Genomic DNA, 14,658 nt, shown 5'->3' with positions numbered 1-14,658 from the left:
TTTATGTGGACTCGTCCCGTCATGAACACAGCACGCAGAGGGCCGGATCAAGCGGTTGGCTTTACTGAGGTAGCCCTGCCTGCGAATGAGCGCTACGCGGCACAGGACACTTTGCTGTGCCCCCCCCCCCCCCCCCCCCCCACGGCAGAAGGCTGGGCTGACTGGGATTAGTACCAACATCTCCGAATATTTTACACTTACATTAAAAACATAAAGATGTCTTTTTACAATGGGTTTTAGCAATATTCTTTTTTTTTTACCTTAGTTGAAACACAAGCGCTGCGCGATGTATTCAATGTAATCTGGTTTTATCTCGTCTTTTTTCCCCACGGCATCCATTTTATAGCTTTTATAAAGATATAAAATAGAAAATACAGAAGGCCGCACACAACGGTGCCCTCTAGCGGAACAAAGTAAAACAGGCCACTCGTGCGGTCTCAAAATGGCGCAGGTTGAGTGCGATTTGAACGCCAATCGTCTTTAACTGTATAAGGGATGTTTACAATAATAGTGCAATGACATTTACCTGCAAATGAGCGGTGCGCAGCGCAGGACACTTTTTGAGAGCCCCTCCGCTGTTATATGGCGTCTATAAGGAAGATGACGTTGTTTTATTATCAAATTGTAGAGTACAACTAAAGTGAGCAATAAACTCAATTACACGGAAGCACAGCAAGGCCAATGCCGCCCCATAAGCGCGTCCCTCACAACAGCAAGGCCAATGCCGTCCCATAAGCGCGTCCCTCACAACAAGTCTCGTGTTAGCCTTTCGAACGTACTTAATCGGGAGAGCGCCGACCTGTACGTGTGACGAAGGCTAATGGGCTCGCTCGCCGACTGTGATCAACTTCCGGTTTCCTGACACTTTTATAGACAACCGCAGGGGGCGACAAAGTGCCACTCATGCGCGGTCAACAATACGCAGACAGTTAACGCGATCGTATTTTAGCAACTGAGTTATTTTCATGAATAATGATCTTATTTTTGCCACAGCGTTGAGCGGGGGCTTGAAATGTTTTCTTTTTCCCGCCTGGTGACGAGCACTGACGGGAACTAAGCAGTTACGCCGTTAAAAAAACAAAAGTTTGCCGGCCTGTGCGGCCTAAACAAACAAGACCGGTTTCTGAACCTCTTCATCATCCTCTTGAAAAACCCTCATCCGATCACAAGGCCGTCCGGTCCAATGGCGAGAGGTCACGGAGGCGAGCCGCGACCCTCGGTGCCGCCGGGACGGACGCAGGAGGGCCCTGACTCAGCGCTCCCGAGACCTTAAAAGCCGCGGCGCGGCCGTCGGCGCCATCGCCGCCCGGACCGCGCAATGGGGAAAGCGGGGGCCGCCGACGCCGCGGGGAAATCGCTGGCCGCCGCCTTGGCGCTGCTCGTCTTGCCCGCGCTGGCCGCCCGTCCTTCAGGTCGGGCTCGCCCGCCGTAGCGTACCCGGTTCCTCCGGCGGCCCTTTGGTGACGCCGCCGTCGTCGCCGCGCAGAGTATCAGCTGGACTCGACGGCGACGCCCTGCGAGGTCGCCAGGGCCGCGGCCGTCCCGCCCGACCGCTCGCCGCAGTGCGCTCACGACGGACGCTTCAGGTATTTGGCTTCCCCCGAATGTCGCCGGATCTCTGAGCCGATAGCGATACTCCCGTACGGCTTCGGCCGGGCGTATCTTTGGCTTCCCGGTTAGAAAGCTCGGTCCTAAGAAAGGCCGGGGGCCAGAGAAGGTCAGCTTCCCTAGGTCGGCTTCCCTAGGTGGTACAATTCGTGCTTTCCCTTCCCCTCAATCGCACGGTTATCCACCTGCGCGTGCGTAGACCCGTGCAGTGCGGCCGACAGGGAGAGGAGTGCTGGTGCGTGGACGCCGAAGGCCGGGAAGTGTCCGGGACCAGAACCAACGGATCCATCGCGCACTGTGAGAGCCACGCGCTCGCCAGAGAGAACCCTAACCCTAACCCCGCACCGGTCCCACAGGCGCGTCGGCGTGCCATCTTCAGTCCACCCTGCGGTGCTCGCCGTCGGGACGCTTCCTGCCCGTGCAGTGCGAGCCCGGCGGGGAGCGGTGTTGGTGCGTGGACGGGGACGGCGCGGAGCTGTACGGGACCAGGCAGACGGGGACGCCGCGCAGCTGTACGGGCGCTCGCCGCCGGCCCGCGCTGTTAAAACCCGGCCCCGCGGAACGGTAACCCCCCCGCAGGTCCCGGCGGCTGCACGGCGCTCTCTCGTCGTCTCCTTCACGGCGCCGTCCCGTCTTCGCCGCCGCAATGTTCCGAGGACGGCGACTTCCTCCCCGTTCAGTGTCGGCTGGTCAACGAGACGGACGGGCGGGAGCTGGACTTGCTGCGCGCCTTCAACGGGTGACGCGCACGCCGCTCGCCTCGGCGGCGCTCGCCTGGCGCGGGCCGTAACCGTGTCCCCGTCCCCGTTCGACAGATTCCCGCAAGCCTTTTCCTCGTTCCGATCTTTCCGGGAGGTCTTCCCGCGGGTTTCCGCCTACTGCTTCTGCGCCGACGGCAGGGGACGTGAAATGGCGGGCACGGGTAACCCCGCCCCTCGCCGCGCCCCTCCTCCGACCAAGACGGCGAATCGGGCTGTCGTGCGCGCGCAGGCTCGGAGCTGCTGCTGTCCGACGTGTACGAGTCGGCCTTCTCCGGGACGGGGGCGGCCCCTTCCTTCGCCGAGTCCACGGTTTTCAGAGTTCTTCACAGGAGGATGCTGGGAATCCGCCTCGCCGTGAGCGGACATTTCCGATGTAAGTCGCGCGCACGCGGGCCGAGGGCCGTGAAACAAAGGGACGAGCCCAACTTTTTAGGGAAAGTATGTGCGAAAACGGGCCTTTTCATTCCTCCGGGAGTCACGGCCCCCGCTCAAAAAGGCCGAGCGAGCTCGAAAGCGCGGGGGGGGTCGAGGTCGGCGAGCCCCGTTGTGCGCTTGGTCCCAAAACAAACCGGGAGGGGGAGAAGCCGCCGACGCCGACGCCGACGCCGACGCCGACGCCGACGCCCCGCCCGTCTCGGCCTCCACCCTTTCCCAGCAACCGTTCCGCGCCGGCAGGTCCTTCGGCGTGCGAGGACGAGCGCGGGGCGGCCGCCCGGACGGCCGGCGTTTTCGTGCCGTCCTGCCGGGAGGACGGGTCCTTCGCCTCCAAGCAGTGCCAGAAGGGGGGGGGGTGCTGGTGCGTGGACCCCAGCGGGGCGGAAATCCCTGGCACGCGGCAGCACGGAGACTTCCTGGCGTGCGGTGAGTGTCCCGATGCCGTCTTAAGACCCGGGTACGCGGCGGACCCGGATTCGGGGCGCACCCTCACATCCCGACCAAGCGCCCGACGCCGCCGGTCTTCTCGCGGTCCTCGTCCACGCAGGCGGCGCGGCATCCGAGGACTGCGTCCGGCTTCGCCGCACGTCGCTGTCCTGCTCGTTCTCGGGTCCCCTCCGAGCTCGGCTTCCCGCCGCCTCGTCGCCGCCGCGCCCGGCTCCCTGCCGGGCCCTCCTGCGACCCCTCGAGGCCCTCCTCCCGGCGGGGGCCGATCCCCTGCCCTTCCTGTCCGTCATGGGGGACGTGCTGCACGGGCTCTTCCCCTCGGTGGGCGGGGCTTTGGAGGCTCTGGCCGCCTCCTCTCCAGGCCCTTTGCAGGAGTTTCTCTTTGGGGGCAAGTTCCTGAAAAACGCGGCCAGCTTCAACCTGAGCGGGGCGGTGGGGACGCGGGGAAGCGTACGTGTCGACGGCGCCGCCGCCGCCGGCCCACGACCGCACGGGAAGCTGGTCCTCGCCGTGGGCCGCGCCCTGGCCGACCGGGACTTCCTGGCCGGCGTCCGGCTCGCCCTGTGGAGCGCTTCGGGATCCGTCTCCTTGCGTCAGGTGTGCGCAGCCGTCCCCAAAGCCACAAAATAGTAGAACGCGCCGAGCCGACGCCGCCGTCATCGGAAGCTAAAATGAAGCTTTGTAGCCGGAAGCCTAAATGAAGGTCGGCCTTCGATTTTTCATGTAAAATCCTCAAAGTTCCCGCCAAAGTCAGATGCTAAATAATCACGCCGAGGCTAAATCGCGACGCTCGCGTCAGCGATCAGGCGAAGCTGAGATTGGAAGCTTCTGGGGAAAGTCCCGACGGAGCGCATCGTCGGCGTCGGCCTTGCGGGAACCGGCGCGGTCGAGGCCGGCGATCTTTGTCTCCGTCCGTGGGGGGTGTCCGTATTCAAGCGGGGAGGAACGCAGTCCCCTTCGCTAAGCCCGTCCCCGCCATCGGGCGGTCCCCGTCTTCGTCAGGTCCTGACGCCGATCTTGCGGTCCTGCGCCGCCGGCGGCGGAGACGGCGCCGCGTCCGACTTCGTTCCCAGCTGCGCGTCCGACGGGTCCTTTCGGGAGGTTCAGTGTCAGGGCGGGGAGTGCTGGTGCGTGAGCCGGCAAGGCCGAGAAGCGGCGGGGACGCGGACGCGCGGCGCCCGACCTCGGTGTCCGTCGCGCTGCGAGAGCGACAGAGCGGCGGCCTTGCGACTGAGGGACGAGTCGGCGGCGGGGGCCGACGTCTACGTTCCGGCGTGCTCGCCGGACGGACGCTTCCTGTCTCTGCAGTGCGCCCGCTCCGGGTGCTTCTGCGTGGACCGAGAGGGGGCGCCCGCGTCGTCGCCGGACGCCAACCTGACCTGTGGGTTGTCCTTTTGACTCTTCTTCTCGTCCACGTTCCTCCCCGGTCTTACTTTTCTTCTTCTCACCGTTCAGGTGCAGGGACGGGCCCCGAGGACCCCGGCGTGTCCTCAGGTCAGAAAAGCAAAACGGTAGACGCCCGCTCTGACTTTTTGGAGAGTGTCCTTGAAGCCCTGTCCTGCGAACGCGCAGGCAAGTGCTTGCGGGCGTTACAGGAAGCGGCCTCCTTCGGACGGGAAGCCACGGAGGCCGCGCTCTCCGACTCCTCCCGCGTCCCCGCGGGATCGCCGTTCCTCTCGAGCCCCCGGGGGCCGTCGGAGGGGCCGCCCAGCAGCTCCGAGGCCGCGCCGCGGTCGGCCGCCTACTCCGGTGAGTGGGGGCGGGGTCCCCGCCATCCTCACCGTCCCTCGCCCGCCGCTCCGACCGAGCCAGCGGAAAACATTCGCAGCTATTTTCCGACCTCAAACGCTTTCCCCCCGGCCGCAAAATCCCCCGTCCGTTCCCGGTCGTCTTCGCATTCCGATTCCTCGATTGTCAGTCTCGGTCCGCTCACCTCGCGATCCGTTTTCGACATTTCCCCCTTCCCGCACGTTTCTCAGCAGTCCGACCTTTGCAACCTGGCCTGGCCACGTTCCGCCCCCCCCAAAAAATGATCGGTACCGGCTGCGAACGAGTCTTCTTCGGTTTGCTTGTTTTTCAGCCGCGGAGACGACGCGTCCGGCGGGACGGGCGGCCTATCGGGCTTTCAGGCCGCAGTGTGACGAGGACGGGGAGTGGCGCCCCACGCAGTGTTACCACAGCACAGGTGCGGCACGCTCGCGCGAGCTCGCGCGCACACGCAAATGCACGCGTGTGTCTTCAGGTCAGTGTTGGTGCGTCGATGAAGACGGCGAGTACGTCCCGGACTCTCTGAGCGACCGTTCGGGGCCCCCGCTCAAATGTAAGCTCGCGCACGGGCGGGCGGGCGGGCGGGCGCTAGACGGATTTCGCCACGTGCTGGGGACGGCCTTGCGGCTCGTACTGTTCTTCCGGGGGCTTTTTGCGCTTGGGGGGACCATTTTGGTGGGGCCCACTAGGTCGGACTTGTATTTCGGGGTCAACGGCTACTTTTAGTGTCTAAGTGTGCGCGTGCGCGGAGCAGGTCTCACACGCTGCGAGAGGGCGCGGAGTCACTCGCTGCTCTCCGATTGGATGAAGGCCTCCGACGCCAGGGCTAACTCCTCGGGGTACCCGCCTCGATGCGACAAGGTTAACTCACGCACGCACGCCGTCTTGCGCGCGCACGTAGCCCGGCGCGTGACGGCAACGCCTTTCCCCCTCCCCGCTCAGGACGGTCGCTTCTCGGTGCTGCAGACCGAGGGCGGCTCGGGCTGGTGCGTGCACCCCGTGAACGGCGTACGCCTGCGGGACGCCGCCCCGGGCCCCGACGGGCGGCTCGCCTGTAAGCGCCCGCTCATTCCCGCCAGTTTGTCCGCCTCCTCGCGCTATATGTGGCGCCTCGCGTGCCGCCTTCAGGTCCCAGCTGGTGCGAGCTTCGGGGTCTCCGGTGCGGCCCCGACGGCTCCTTCGCCCCGCTTCAGTGCGACGACGTTTCCTGTTGGTGCGTGTCCGAGGCCGGACAGGAAGCGGCGGGAACCCGGGAACTCAAATCCGGGGGACGCACGCCGTCTTGCGCGCGTAAGTCTGGAGCCCTCCTACGGGCCGATCGATGGGCGCCCTCCGGCGTACTTGTCGGGAAGGGAAAGGAACGGCGAACGCGCTCGCTAGCGACGGGGCCAATGAGCGCGGCGCCACCTCATGAGTATGGTGGGAACGGCGTCCTCCAGGTTCCCGCGTTTGTCCCGCGGCCGTCGACCGCGGCACCCTGGTGTGCCGCCCCGCGCAAGACGGCCGCCAGAGATGTGACCTGGCGTGCCACCGCGGTTACCGCAACGCGCTCGGTGCGGGCGGCTTCACGTGCGACTTGACCGCTCGCCGTTGGGAGGGCGACCGGCGACCTCCGCCCGGAGCCTGCCAGAGTAACCCTCTTTCGGAATTTTCCCGAGCCTCCTCACGCGTGTGCGTCACTCATATTGTGTGTGTGTGTGTGTGTGTGCATAGTGATCGTGCCTCCTCAGCTTGTGCGGGCGTCTCAGAATTGGTCGTTGGCGGCGGCGTGTCAGAACGCGTCGGCGATGCGCTCGCAGCTGTTACGTGCCATGACCACCAGGGGGCTCTGCTCGGCTCAGGTCAAATCAGGCGCCGGCGCGATTTGGGCAGCCGCGCGGCGACCAACGGCGCGTTTGCCCGTGCAGCTCCCCGTTTCGGGGCGCGTGGTGTCGACGTGCGACGACTCTTCGTTGAGCGTCCGTTGCCGAGGCGACGAGGGGAGCGTGGAGGTCACCTGGACCGCCCTGGTGTCCGACTTCCCGACTTCCGAACTGCCCACCCTCCGCGACATCGGTGAGCGGCCGCGCGACGCGACGCGATGCGACGCGACGCGACGCGACGTGACGCGACGTTTTCCGGCGCGCCAGCGGCCCTCCTGAACGTCCCGCGTCGTCTGGAGCGTCTTGAGCGTCTGCTGACTCGGCACATCGACGTCACCTCGCGACCTCGCCCCGTCTCGGCGCCGACGCCCCGAGCGGGCTGTTCCCGCGGTCACCGGCTGAGCGACGACGGCGAAGGCTGCGGTGAGCGCCGCACGCACGCATTTTTACACGCGGCGCCGAGACGCGTTCCGGTGACGCGGTCTCCGCGCGCAGTCCTTTGCCCCGCCGGCAGCTATTCCGCCGAGGGGGCGTGTCTCCTATGTCCCGAGGGCACCTATCAGGACGCGGCCGGGCGGGACTTCTGCAACCGCTGCCCCGGAGGCTCCTCCTCCTCCGCCGGCGCATTTGCCAGCGATCAATGTGAGCCGTCGGTCGTCCGCGAGGCCGACGCCGTCGCGCGCCAAATCACCGCTTGCGTGCCGCCGGCGCAGGCGCGAGCGAGTGTCAGAGGCGCGGCCTTCGCTGCTCCGAGCTGGGCGACTTCCTGCCGGCTCAGCGGCTGTCTGGCAAGTGGAGCTGCTTCAGCAGCGAGGGGGCGGAGCTGGACTGGACCCGGAGCGACGCGCCCCTCACCGACGACGAATGCTCAGGTGACATACGCGGAAAAGTCCGGCCGTCTCCTTTCCACGCGCGCGCCTCCACTTTCCTTTTCATCGCGCAGTCCTCGGCGGCTTCCGGGCCGTCCCCGGGTCAGAGGTCATCTTCGGAGCCGAAGACGCGCGAGTTCTGCGGCGCGTGACCTCCGACCTCAGAACCTGCGCCAAAGGTAAGCGCGCGCCCTCTGTCAAATATCGGCTACGATTTGGCATGTCCGTCCCTCAGCGTGCGCGGCCGACACGTCCTGCCACCACGTGGCGCTGTCCGGCGGCCAGTGCCAGATGTACAGCACGCACGCACTCAACACGCATTGCAATACTTCTGAGCAGGTACACGACACGCGCGGGCGCGCCCTCGTAGACGCCGGGCCTTGACTGTGCGCGCACGCACAGGTGCGAGGCTTTCTGGGGAACGGTCGGGCCCAGTTCTACGATTGGTTGAGGTGCTTTGTGAGGGTGAGGGGCGGGGCCCCCGATGCGCTGGTGGTCAGGAAGACGGGTAGGTAACCCTGGCAACCGGGACCCGGGCGCACGATAACGGGCCGGCGCCTTGTAGGGGCGGAGTCTACGTCGGCGTTTACGAGGTCAACCATGGCCAAGGCGGAGTCCGGCGTGTTTGCGACGCTGGCGTTCGCCGACGCTTCGTTGGCCGACGCCCGTCGTTTCTGCGAGCTGGGCTGCGGCCGCGACGACTGTTGCCGAGGCTTCGCGCTCAACCGCAACGGCTTGAACGGCGGTGCGTGCGGCGCGGGCGAGCGCGGTCGCGCCGACGTGACTGACGGTCGCCCCGCCCCGCCCCGCCCCGCCCCCGCAGGTTCCCTGCTCTGCGGCTGGCTGAGAGCCCCGCCGGTGCTGATGTGCGGCCCGCGGGACTGGGACGTGACGGGACAGGGCGCCGCCAATCGCATTTGCGGGGCGGGGCTCACTTACGACGAGCGAAATGGCAGCTTCCTGTTTGATTTCGGAGGACAGCGCTTCACCGTCGGTAAGAGCGCTTTGAAAAGGCCCCTCGAGCGGAACGGCGCCGAGTCGGCGCTTCCCCCCTCCGCCGCGGACGAGAAAGACTACCGGGCGTCCGTCGTGGACTTCCGGGCCGTCTACCTGAAGAGCGGTAGAGCGCCACGTCGTCCTTACGCCTCGCCGCGGCTCCGCCCGACCTCACGCGGCCTTTCCTCTTTTTCCGCAGACCCGTCCGACGCCGCTTCCTGCGCGGCCGGCGAGGACTCGACGCCGCCTCTCGACGGTGCGTACTTTGCCGTCGGGCTTTGTCGCCGGGCGCGCGCGGTTGTCAAAGGCGTGCGGATTTTTGCGCGTAGGTTCCGTGCGGAACAAGTTCACGCGTCTCCTGGAAGGCGACGTGTCGGTGGACCCTGACAGCTCGCTTCCCGCGCTCTCCTTCCTGCTCAACAAGAAGAGCTTCGGTTCCCAGGAGGCTCTGCTGTGGTGTCTCACGCGTGCGCGCCCGCCCGCTCGCTGGCTCGTTCGCACGGGTTCGTGCGTAGGCACGCTCCCGAACTTTTTTTTTGGGGGGGGGGGGGGGCGGCAGGTTGCGAGGGCGAGCCCGCCTGCCAAATGGCGGAGCTGAGCGACGGCGACGGGCCGCGTTTCTTCAGCTGCTTCTTGCTTCCCGACGGGCGCGCGTGCGGCGCCTACGACGCGCCGCTCAGACGCCCCTGTCGGCCCGTCCTGCGCGGGAAGCCCCAAAACGCCTTCGTCAAGAAAGGTACGCGCCCGCGGCCGTATGCGGGGCGTGACCTCGGCCCACCGCGAGCGTGTTTTCAGCCCAACTGGAGGGTCCGGTGAAGAGCTTCTACCAACGCCTTCCCTTCGACAAGATGGCGGCTTACTCGGTGCGCGATCGCGTCAGCCTGAAGGCAAACGCGCCGCTGGCCCCGGGGTATGACAAAAGCAGGCGCGTGCGCGCGGCGCCCGTCTTTTTCACGCGCGACCCGTCCGCAGGTTCAGGGATTGCGAGCGTCGCTGCGACGAGGACGTTTGCTGCCGGGCTTTCGGCTTCGTCGCCGACTCCCAAGATGGTAGCTTAGCCGGCGAGCGACGCCATACGCACGCATGGATATACACGGGCCTCGCATACGAGGACGCCAAACGCCGCGAGTCACGCGCACATAACCTGTACTGCGTGGCCACAAGCGTCACCTAAGCCCGCCTAAGCGTTCTCGTGCGCAGGTGGCACGGGCGTGGCCTGCGTCATTCTCATCAGCGCGGGCGTTCAAACGTGCGAGCGCGACCGGCCCGGATCCTGGAGCGTCTCCGAATGCCGAGCCGGGGACGCGCGCGCGTGGCCGCAACCCTTCGGCTGGTACCAGAAACCCGGTAACGCGCTCGCACCGCAGACGCGCGTTACCGGGTTTCCGGTACCGGCCGACTTACGCGACAGCGTGCGCGCCCGCGCGCGTGCGTGTTTCCAGTCAATCGGTGGACTTCGTCGCCGGCCTTGTGTCCGGCGTTCAGTCTGCCGGCTCTGAAAAACAACGGTAAGCTCCCCGGCGGAAGAAAAAGCCCCGACCGGATCAAAGCGGCCCCGCGCTCCGGGAGGTTCCCCAAAGTCCCGCCCGTTCTAGTTCGGCGCCGCCGCCTTTTGCGAATCAGTGTCCATGGACGAGTGGAGCGCGGTGCCCCGCCAGCGGCTTCTGCTGGACCCCTCGTGGTCTTCTTACGACGTCATCCACCTCAGCCGCGACGTCGCCGCCGACCCGGTCCGCGCCAGGGATTGGTGTCTCCACGGTAAGCCGGGCTCCCGACCCTGTCCCGTCCGGGCGCGGCGCGGCGAGCGGAGGCGTGGAAGCGGGGAGGCCCCGAAGGCTGCCGGGGATGCGGCCTGAATAAAAAGGGAGGCGGGGTCAAGGGGAACAAAAAGAATAGAAAGTGGCGAGGAGAACGCTCGGAAGGAAAAGCAAACCGACGGGAGGCGGCAGGGACCGGAAGGCGGGAACTGACTCGGGGACGACCCGGGGCTTAAATAGGCCACGCGCGACAGGCCTCGAGGCGGCGCTCCAGGCGGGGGAATATGGACAAAACGGTACTAACGAGGGCACGGGGCGGGAAGGCGCACCCGAGGGGAGCAAATATGAGCTAACGAGCGCAGACGAAAGCCCGCCGAAACAAAAGCAAACAAAAGCCCCGCTCCCCGATCCGCGCGCGGCCAAGGGCGGGCGGCGCCGGACTGAAGGCCATTCCTCTCTCAGCCTGCCAGCAGGCGGAGTCTTGCGCGGCCGTGTCGCTGAGCCCGCTGGAGTCGGCCACCCGCTGCGTCTTCTACCCCGCCGACGCGGCCGCCGCATGCGGCCCTGGTCCCGGCCCCTCCTCGGAGAGCCCCGCCGCCTACTGCCCGCTGACGGTGCGAGAGCCCGCCCGGCGAGTGTACCTGAGGAGAGGTCGGCCTTCACGTCCCCCCTTTGCTAGCGCGCGTGCGTCGCGCCCGTCGTTCACCTCCGTCTCGCCGTCAGCGTCGGCGGCGCCGACGAGCGTAACCCTGGCGGGTCACGGCACGCTGCGGGGCAGGGTGGTCCGAACGGCGCTGGGCTCGGACAGGAAACTGGTCCTTCAGTTCCTGGGGGTGGCGTACGCCCGCCCGCCGCTGGGACCGCTGCGCTTTCGGAGGGCGCGGCCGGCCGATTGGACCGGGACCCGGGACGCCGGCGGAACGCGGTGAGCGCGACCTAACCCTAACCGCCGCCCCAGACGGCTGACCGCCGCGCCTCGCCCCCAGGCCCGCCTGCGTCCGGCCGGGCCGCGCCGACGGCAGCGAGGACTGCCTCTACCTCAACGTCTTCAGGCCCGTCGCCACGGTGACGCCTCTTTCGGCCGGCGCCCAAACCGGGCGGCCCGGCCTCAATGTTTTCTGCGCGCGCGGCAGAGGGGGCCTCTCCCCGTGCTGGTCTTCTTCGTCAACCCGCCGACCGACGGCGACGTCCTGGACGGCTCCGCCCTGGCGGCGCTGGGAAACCTGCTGGTGGTGACGGCCGCGTACAGGACCGGCGCGCTGGGATTCCTCAGCACAGGTCCGTTGCGAATCGGGCGGCCGCGGTAGCCCTAACCCTACGCCGGCGCTATCGGCGATGTCCAAACGCATTACCGCGCAGACGACGCAAACGAGAAGCACGCGCAAGGGCACGCGCAACGGCACGCGCAACGGCACGCGCAAGGGCACGCGCAACGGCACGCGCGCGCGGGCGTCCGTCACGACTTATGCCGACCGCGCCCGGCAGGTTCGTCGGGCGAAGGCGGGGACTGGGGCGCGTCGGACCAGGAGGCGGCGCTGGCCTGGGTGCGCGCCCACATTTCCGCGCTGGGCGGAGACCGGAGCCGCGTGACCGTGGGGGCGGAGCGCGGCGGCGCCGACATCCTCAGCCTGCTCCTCCTGCGCCGCGCCCCCCTTTTCCGACGCATGCTGCTCATGGTCAGTAGGGTCCGTATAGTTAAAACGCCGCGGCGCTTTCTTCTTTTAGGAGGCGAGGCTTCAAAACGTTCAAGTTCAAAAGTCGAAAACCTCTTAGGAACGCTAAGAGTTTTTGACCTTGGAATTTAGCTTTTAAGCCTTGCCACAGCCCGACGGAGAAGAAAACAACAGCCGAGTTTACGAGTCCATTGCCCCCGAATGAAATGCTCTCACTTTGAAAACCCAACCGCTTCACAAAGTTGTTTTTTTCGGCCGCCGAACCGTGCTGCGGTAACAGCGATAATTGGCGCATTCAAAAAAAGAGCAAAAGTTTGAGCTCGCTTCACCATAGGTTCATGAAAGGTTTGCCGGATTCGAATAACGGACGGAATAATCAACGATCAAATATTTTCCGCCGATGATAGCCCCACCCCCTCGGACAAAAGAGACTTTGTGGCGTATCTTTTTTTTTGGAATCTTTTTGGGCGATGCCCGATGTTTCTGGCTGACGCGGGAGCTTTGCGACGCGCAGGGCGGCTCGCTCTTCTCTCCGTCGCTGTTCCAAACGGAGGCGGGCGCCACCAATCTGACGCTGCGCTTGGCCGGCGAGCTGGGCTGCGCCGCCGAGCGCCTGGACGAGCGCGCGCTGGCGTGCCTCAGGGCGGCGCCCGCGCGCGCGCTCAACGCCGCGCAGACCAAGGTAGGCCGCGCAGACCGAGGCAGGCCGCGCGGACCGAGGCAGGCCGCGCAGACCGAGGCAGGCCGCGCAGACCGAGGCTGGCGCCCCGCGTCTGACGCCGCTCCCCGCCTGCGCAGCTGCTGGCCGCCGGCGGCCCGTTCCGCTCGTGGGCGCCCGTCTGGCCGCCGGACGGCCGGGCGCCGGCGTCCCTGCGCAGAGTCGACCTTCTGCTGGGGACGTCGCAGCACGACGGGATCGTAGCCCGCCTGCAAGGCGTCAAGGTGAGGTGTCGGCGGGGGGCGGGCGCGCCGTCTCCGGGCGTGATCGTCATCGCCGCCCTCAGGACTTGGCCGCCGGCGGCGAGACGGCGTTTTATGAGGCGCTGAGCCGCTCGTTGGGCGGACCGTCCGGAAGCTCGTCGCTCAAGGAGGCGGCCGCCTGGTTTTATTCGCTGGACCACAGCTCCGCCCCCGCCGGATACAACCTCTTCTCGCGGGCGCTCGACAACGCCACCAGGTCAGAGAAAGGGGACGGCCAAGCCGCGTCGGGAGAAAGGCCTTCCAAGTTTTGGCGCTATCAAGCGAGCGTTGCGGCGGCGTCTTGCAGGGACCTGTTTGTCATCTGTCCCGCGCTGCGCATGGCCCGCCACTACGCCGGCGCCGGCGCCAACGTCTTCCTGTACCACCAGCCGGCCACGGCCAACAGGTGCCGCGGCGCTCGCCGCCCGCCCCCCCGCCGCGACCCGCTCTCGCCGTGACCGGGCCCGCCTCCCGTCGGCAGGGCCGACCCCTCGGCGCCGCCCGACGCGCAGCTGCTGTTCGGGGCGCCCCACGGGCCGACGACCCGCCGGAGATTCACCGACGCCGAGCGCCGCCTCTCGCTGGCCGCCATGAGCTACGCGGCCAACTTCGTCAGGAGCGGGTGAGCCGCGGCCGACGGGCCGACTCCGGAAGTCCCCGGGCGGAGCCGGGGCGAACGCTTTCTCTGTCTGTCGCGGCCGAGCGAGCCGTTCCCGTCCGTCCGGCGGCCTGGACCGCGCGCCCTAAAAATCGCGTGATTATGGGTCCAAAAAAGGAATCCGGCCTTTCTTCGGAGTTATTTTACACAAAAGGACACGTTCCTTTTTTGAGGGGTCCTTTTGCGCAAAGCGACCAAGAAAGCCGGGCCAAATCGACCAGGGTGAGAGGAAAGGGGCGCGTGCTCCCGCGCGGCCCTTTGGCTCCGGGCCCGCGGTCGCCGAGCCCCGAGCGCAGCGCCGCCGCCTGAGCCTTTGCTTTCGCCCTCAGCGATCCCAACCCGCCGGCGTCGTGGCCGGCCGGCTCTCTGCCACCCTGGCGTCCGGTTGCGTCCTCCGTGGCCCCGCCCACCTATCTGGAGCTAAGCCCCGCCCTCGGCCAGAAGCGAGGCCTGCGCCAGAGGAGCTGCTCTTTCTGGAACCGACTAGCCGAGTCGTTGGCGCCCGACGGTGGGTCGCGCGCCGACCCGCGGCGCCCGGGCGACCTCTCACCCCGCCCTCCCTTCCCCCCCCGCAGGCGCGCTCGGGGCGGAGCCCGCCTTCGACCCCGAAATCCCGCTGGACCCGCCGCGCGGCCAGGGGCGGGGCCAAAAAGACGGCTACAGTTGAGCTGAGGCGCGGCCGTCCGACGGCAATCCGGAACCCGCGTGATGATTTTTGCCCACAAATTGTGCTTCCAATCAATAAAGAGCAAGTAGGAAGAGCAAGTCGGCGCCTGTCGTCTTTGCCTCGCCTTTCTCGCGACGGTCAGCTCCGATGTCGTTTTCGGCTTCTCGTTTCCTGGACTCTGACGCGGTGCCTTGCAAA

At 66.7% G+C, this 14,658-nt stretch overlaps 1 protein-coding gene across 3 annotated transcripts; it reads left to right on the top strand.

Moving 5' to 3' along the window:
* Nucleotides 1-911: 911 nt before the first annotated feature.
* On the top strand, nucleotides 912-14,558 carry tg (thyroglobulin). 3 transcript variants are annotated; one of them, XM_088411521.1, is made up of 48 exons: nucleotides 912-1,412; nucleotides 1,487-1,586; nucleotides 1,808-1,905; nucleotides 1,965-2,120; nucleotides 2,188-2,347; nucleotides 2,424-2,530; nucleotides 2,599-2,742; nucleotides 3,045-3,230; nucleotides 3,352-3,848; nucleotides 4,254-4,632; nucleotides 4,707-4,745; nucleotides 4,824-5,000; nucleotides 5,332-5,436; nucleotides 5,494-5,571; nucleotides 5,773-5,879; nucleotides 5,961-6,072; nucleotides 6,147-6,308; nucleotides 6,458-6,649; nucleotides 6,732-6,859; nucleotides 6,926-7,073; nucleotides 7,148-7,303; nucleotides 7,376-7,522; nucleotides 7,594-7,752; nucleotides 7,824-7,928; nucleotides 7,985-8,088; nucleotides 8,152-8,257; nucleotides 8,315-8,494; nucleotides 8,573-8,743; nucleotides 8,945-9,001; nucleotides 9,075-9,212; nucleotides 9,305-9,481; nucleotides 9,541-9,655; nucleotides 9,718-9,794; nucleotides 9,946-10,092; nucleotides 10,188-10,253; nucleotides 10,369-10,503; nucleotides 10,965-11,153; nucleotides 11,226-11,427; nucleotides 11,489-11,567; nucleotides 11,636-11,780; nucleotides 11,988-12,178; nucleotides 12,690-12,857; nucleotides 12,974-13,117; nucleotides 13,180-13,352; nucleotides 13,443-13,541; nucleotides 13,617-13,757; nucleotides 14,123-14,301; nucleotides 14,369-14,558. In XM_088411521.1, the coding sequence occupies exons 1-48, from the start codon at nucleotides 1,319-1,321 to the stop codon at nucleotides 14,458-14,460; spliced, it is 7,011 nt and encodes a 2,336-aa protein (XP_088267647.1). In that variant the 5' UTR covers nucleotides 912-1,318; the 3' UTR covers nucleotides 14,461-14,558. The 3 variants fall into 3 exon arrangements, with proteins under 3 accessions (XP_088267647.1, XP_088267646.1, XP_088267645.1); XM_088411520.1 differs by having other exon boundaries at nucleotides 8,573-8,869; XM_088411519.1 differs by having other exon boundaries at nucleotides 8,573-8,869; nucleotides 10,965-11,427.
* Nucleotides 14,559-14,658: the final 100 nt, after the last annotated feature.

The sequence above is a fragment of the Hippichthys cyanospilos genome, chromosome 3, assembly GCF_059441005.1.
Source record: "Hippichthys cyanospilos isolate Australia breed blue-spotted pipefish chromosome 3, RoL_Hcya_1.0, whole genome shotgun sequence".
Taxonomy (NCBI): domain Eukaryota; kingdom Metazoa; phylum Chordata; class Actinopteri; order Syngnathiformes; family Syngnathidae; genus Hippichthys; species Hippichthys cyanospilos.
This window is presented reverse-complemented; position numbering and strand designations above follow the sequence as displayed.

What these genes read in the sequence shown, in the direction of transcription:
- tg (XM_088411519.1), top strand. Translation starts at nt 1,319, where the DNA reads ATGGGGAAAGCGGGGGCCGCCGACGCCGCGGGGAAATCGCTGGCCGCC. An exon ending in GCTGGGATTCCTCAGCACAG is followed by an intron (nt 11,781 to 11,987) that starts GTCCGTTGCGAA and finishes CGCGCCCGGCAG; the next exon opens with GTTCGTCGGGCGAAGGCGGG. An exon ending in CGAGTCGTTGGCGCCCGACG is followed by an intron (nt 14,302 to 14,368) that starts GTGGGTCGCGCG and finishes CCCCCCCCGCAG; the next exon opens with GCGCGCTCGGGGCGGAGCCC.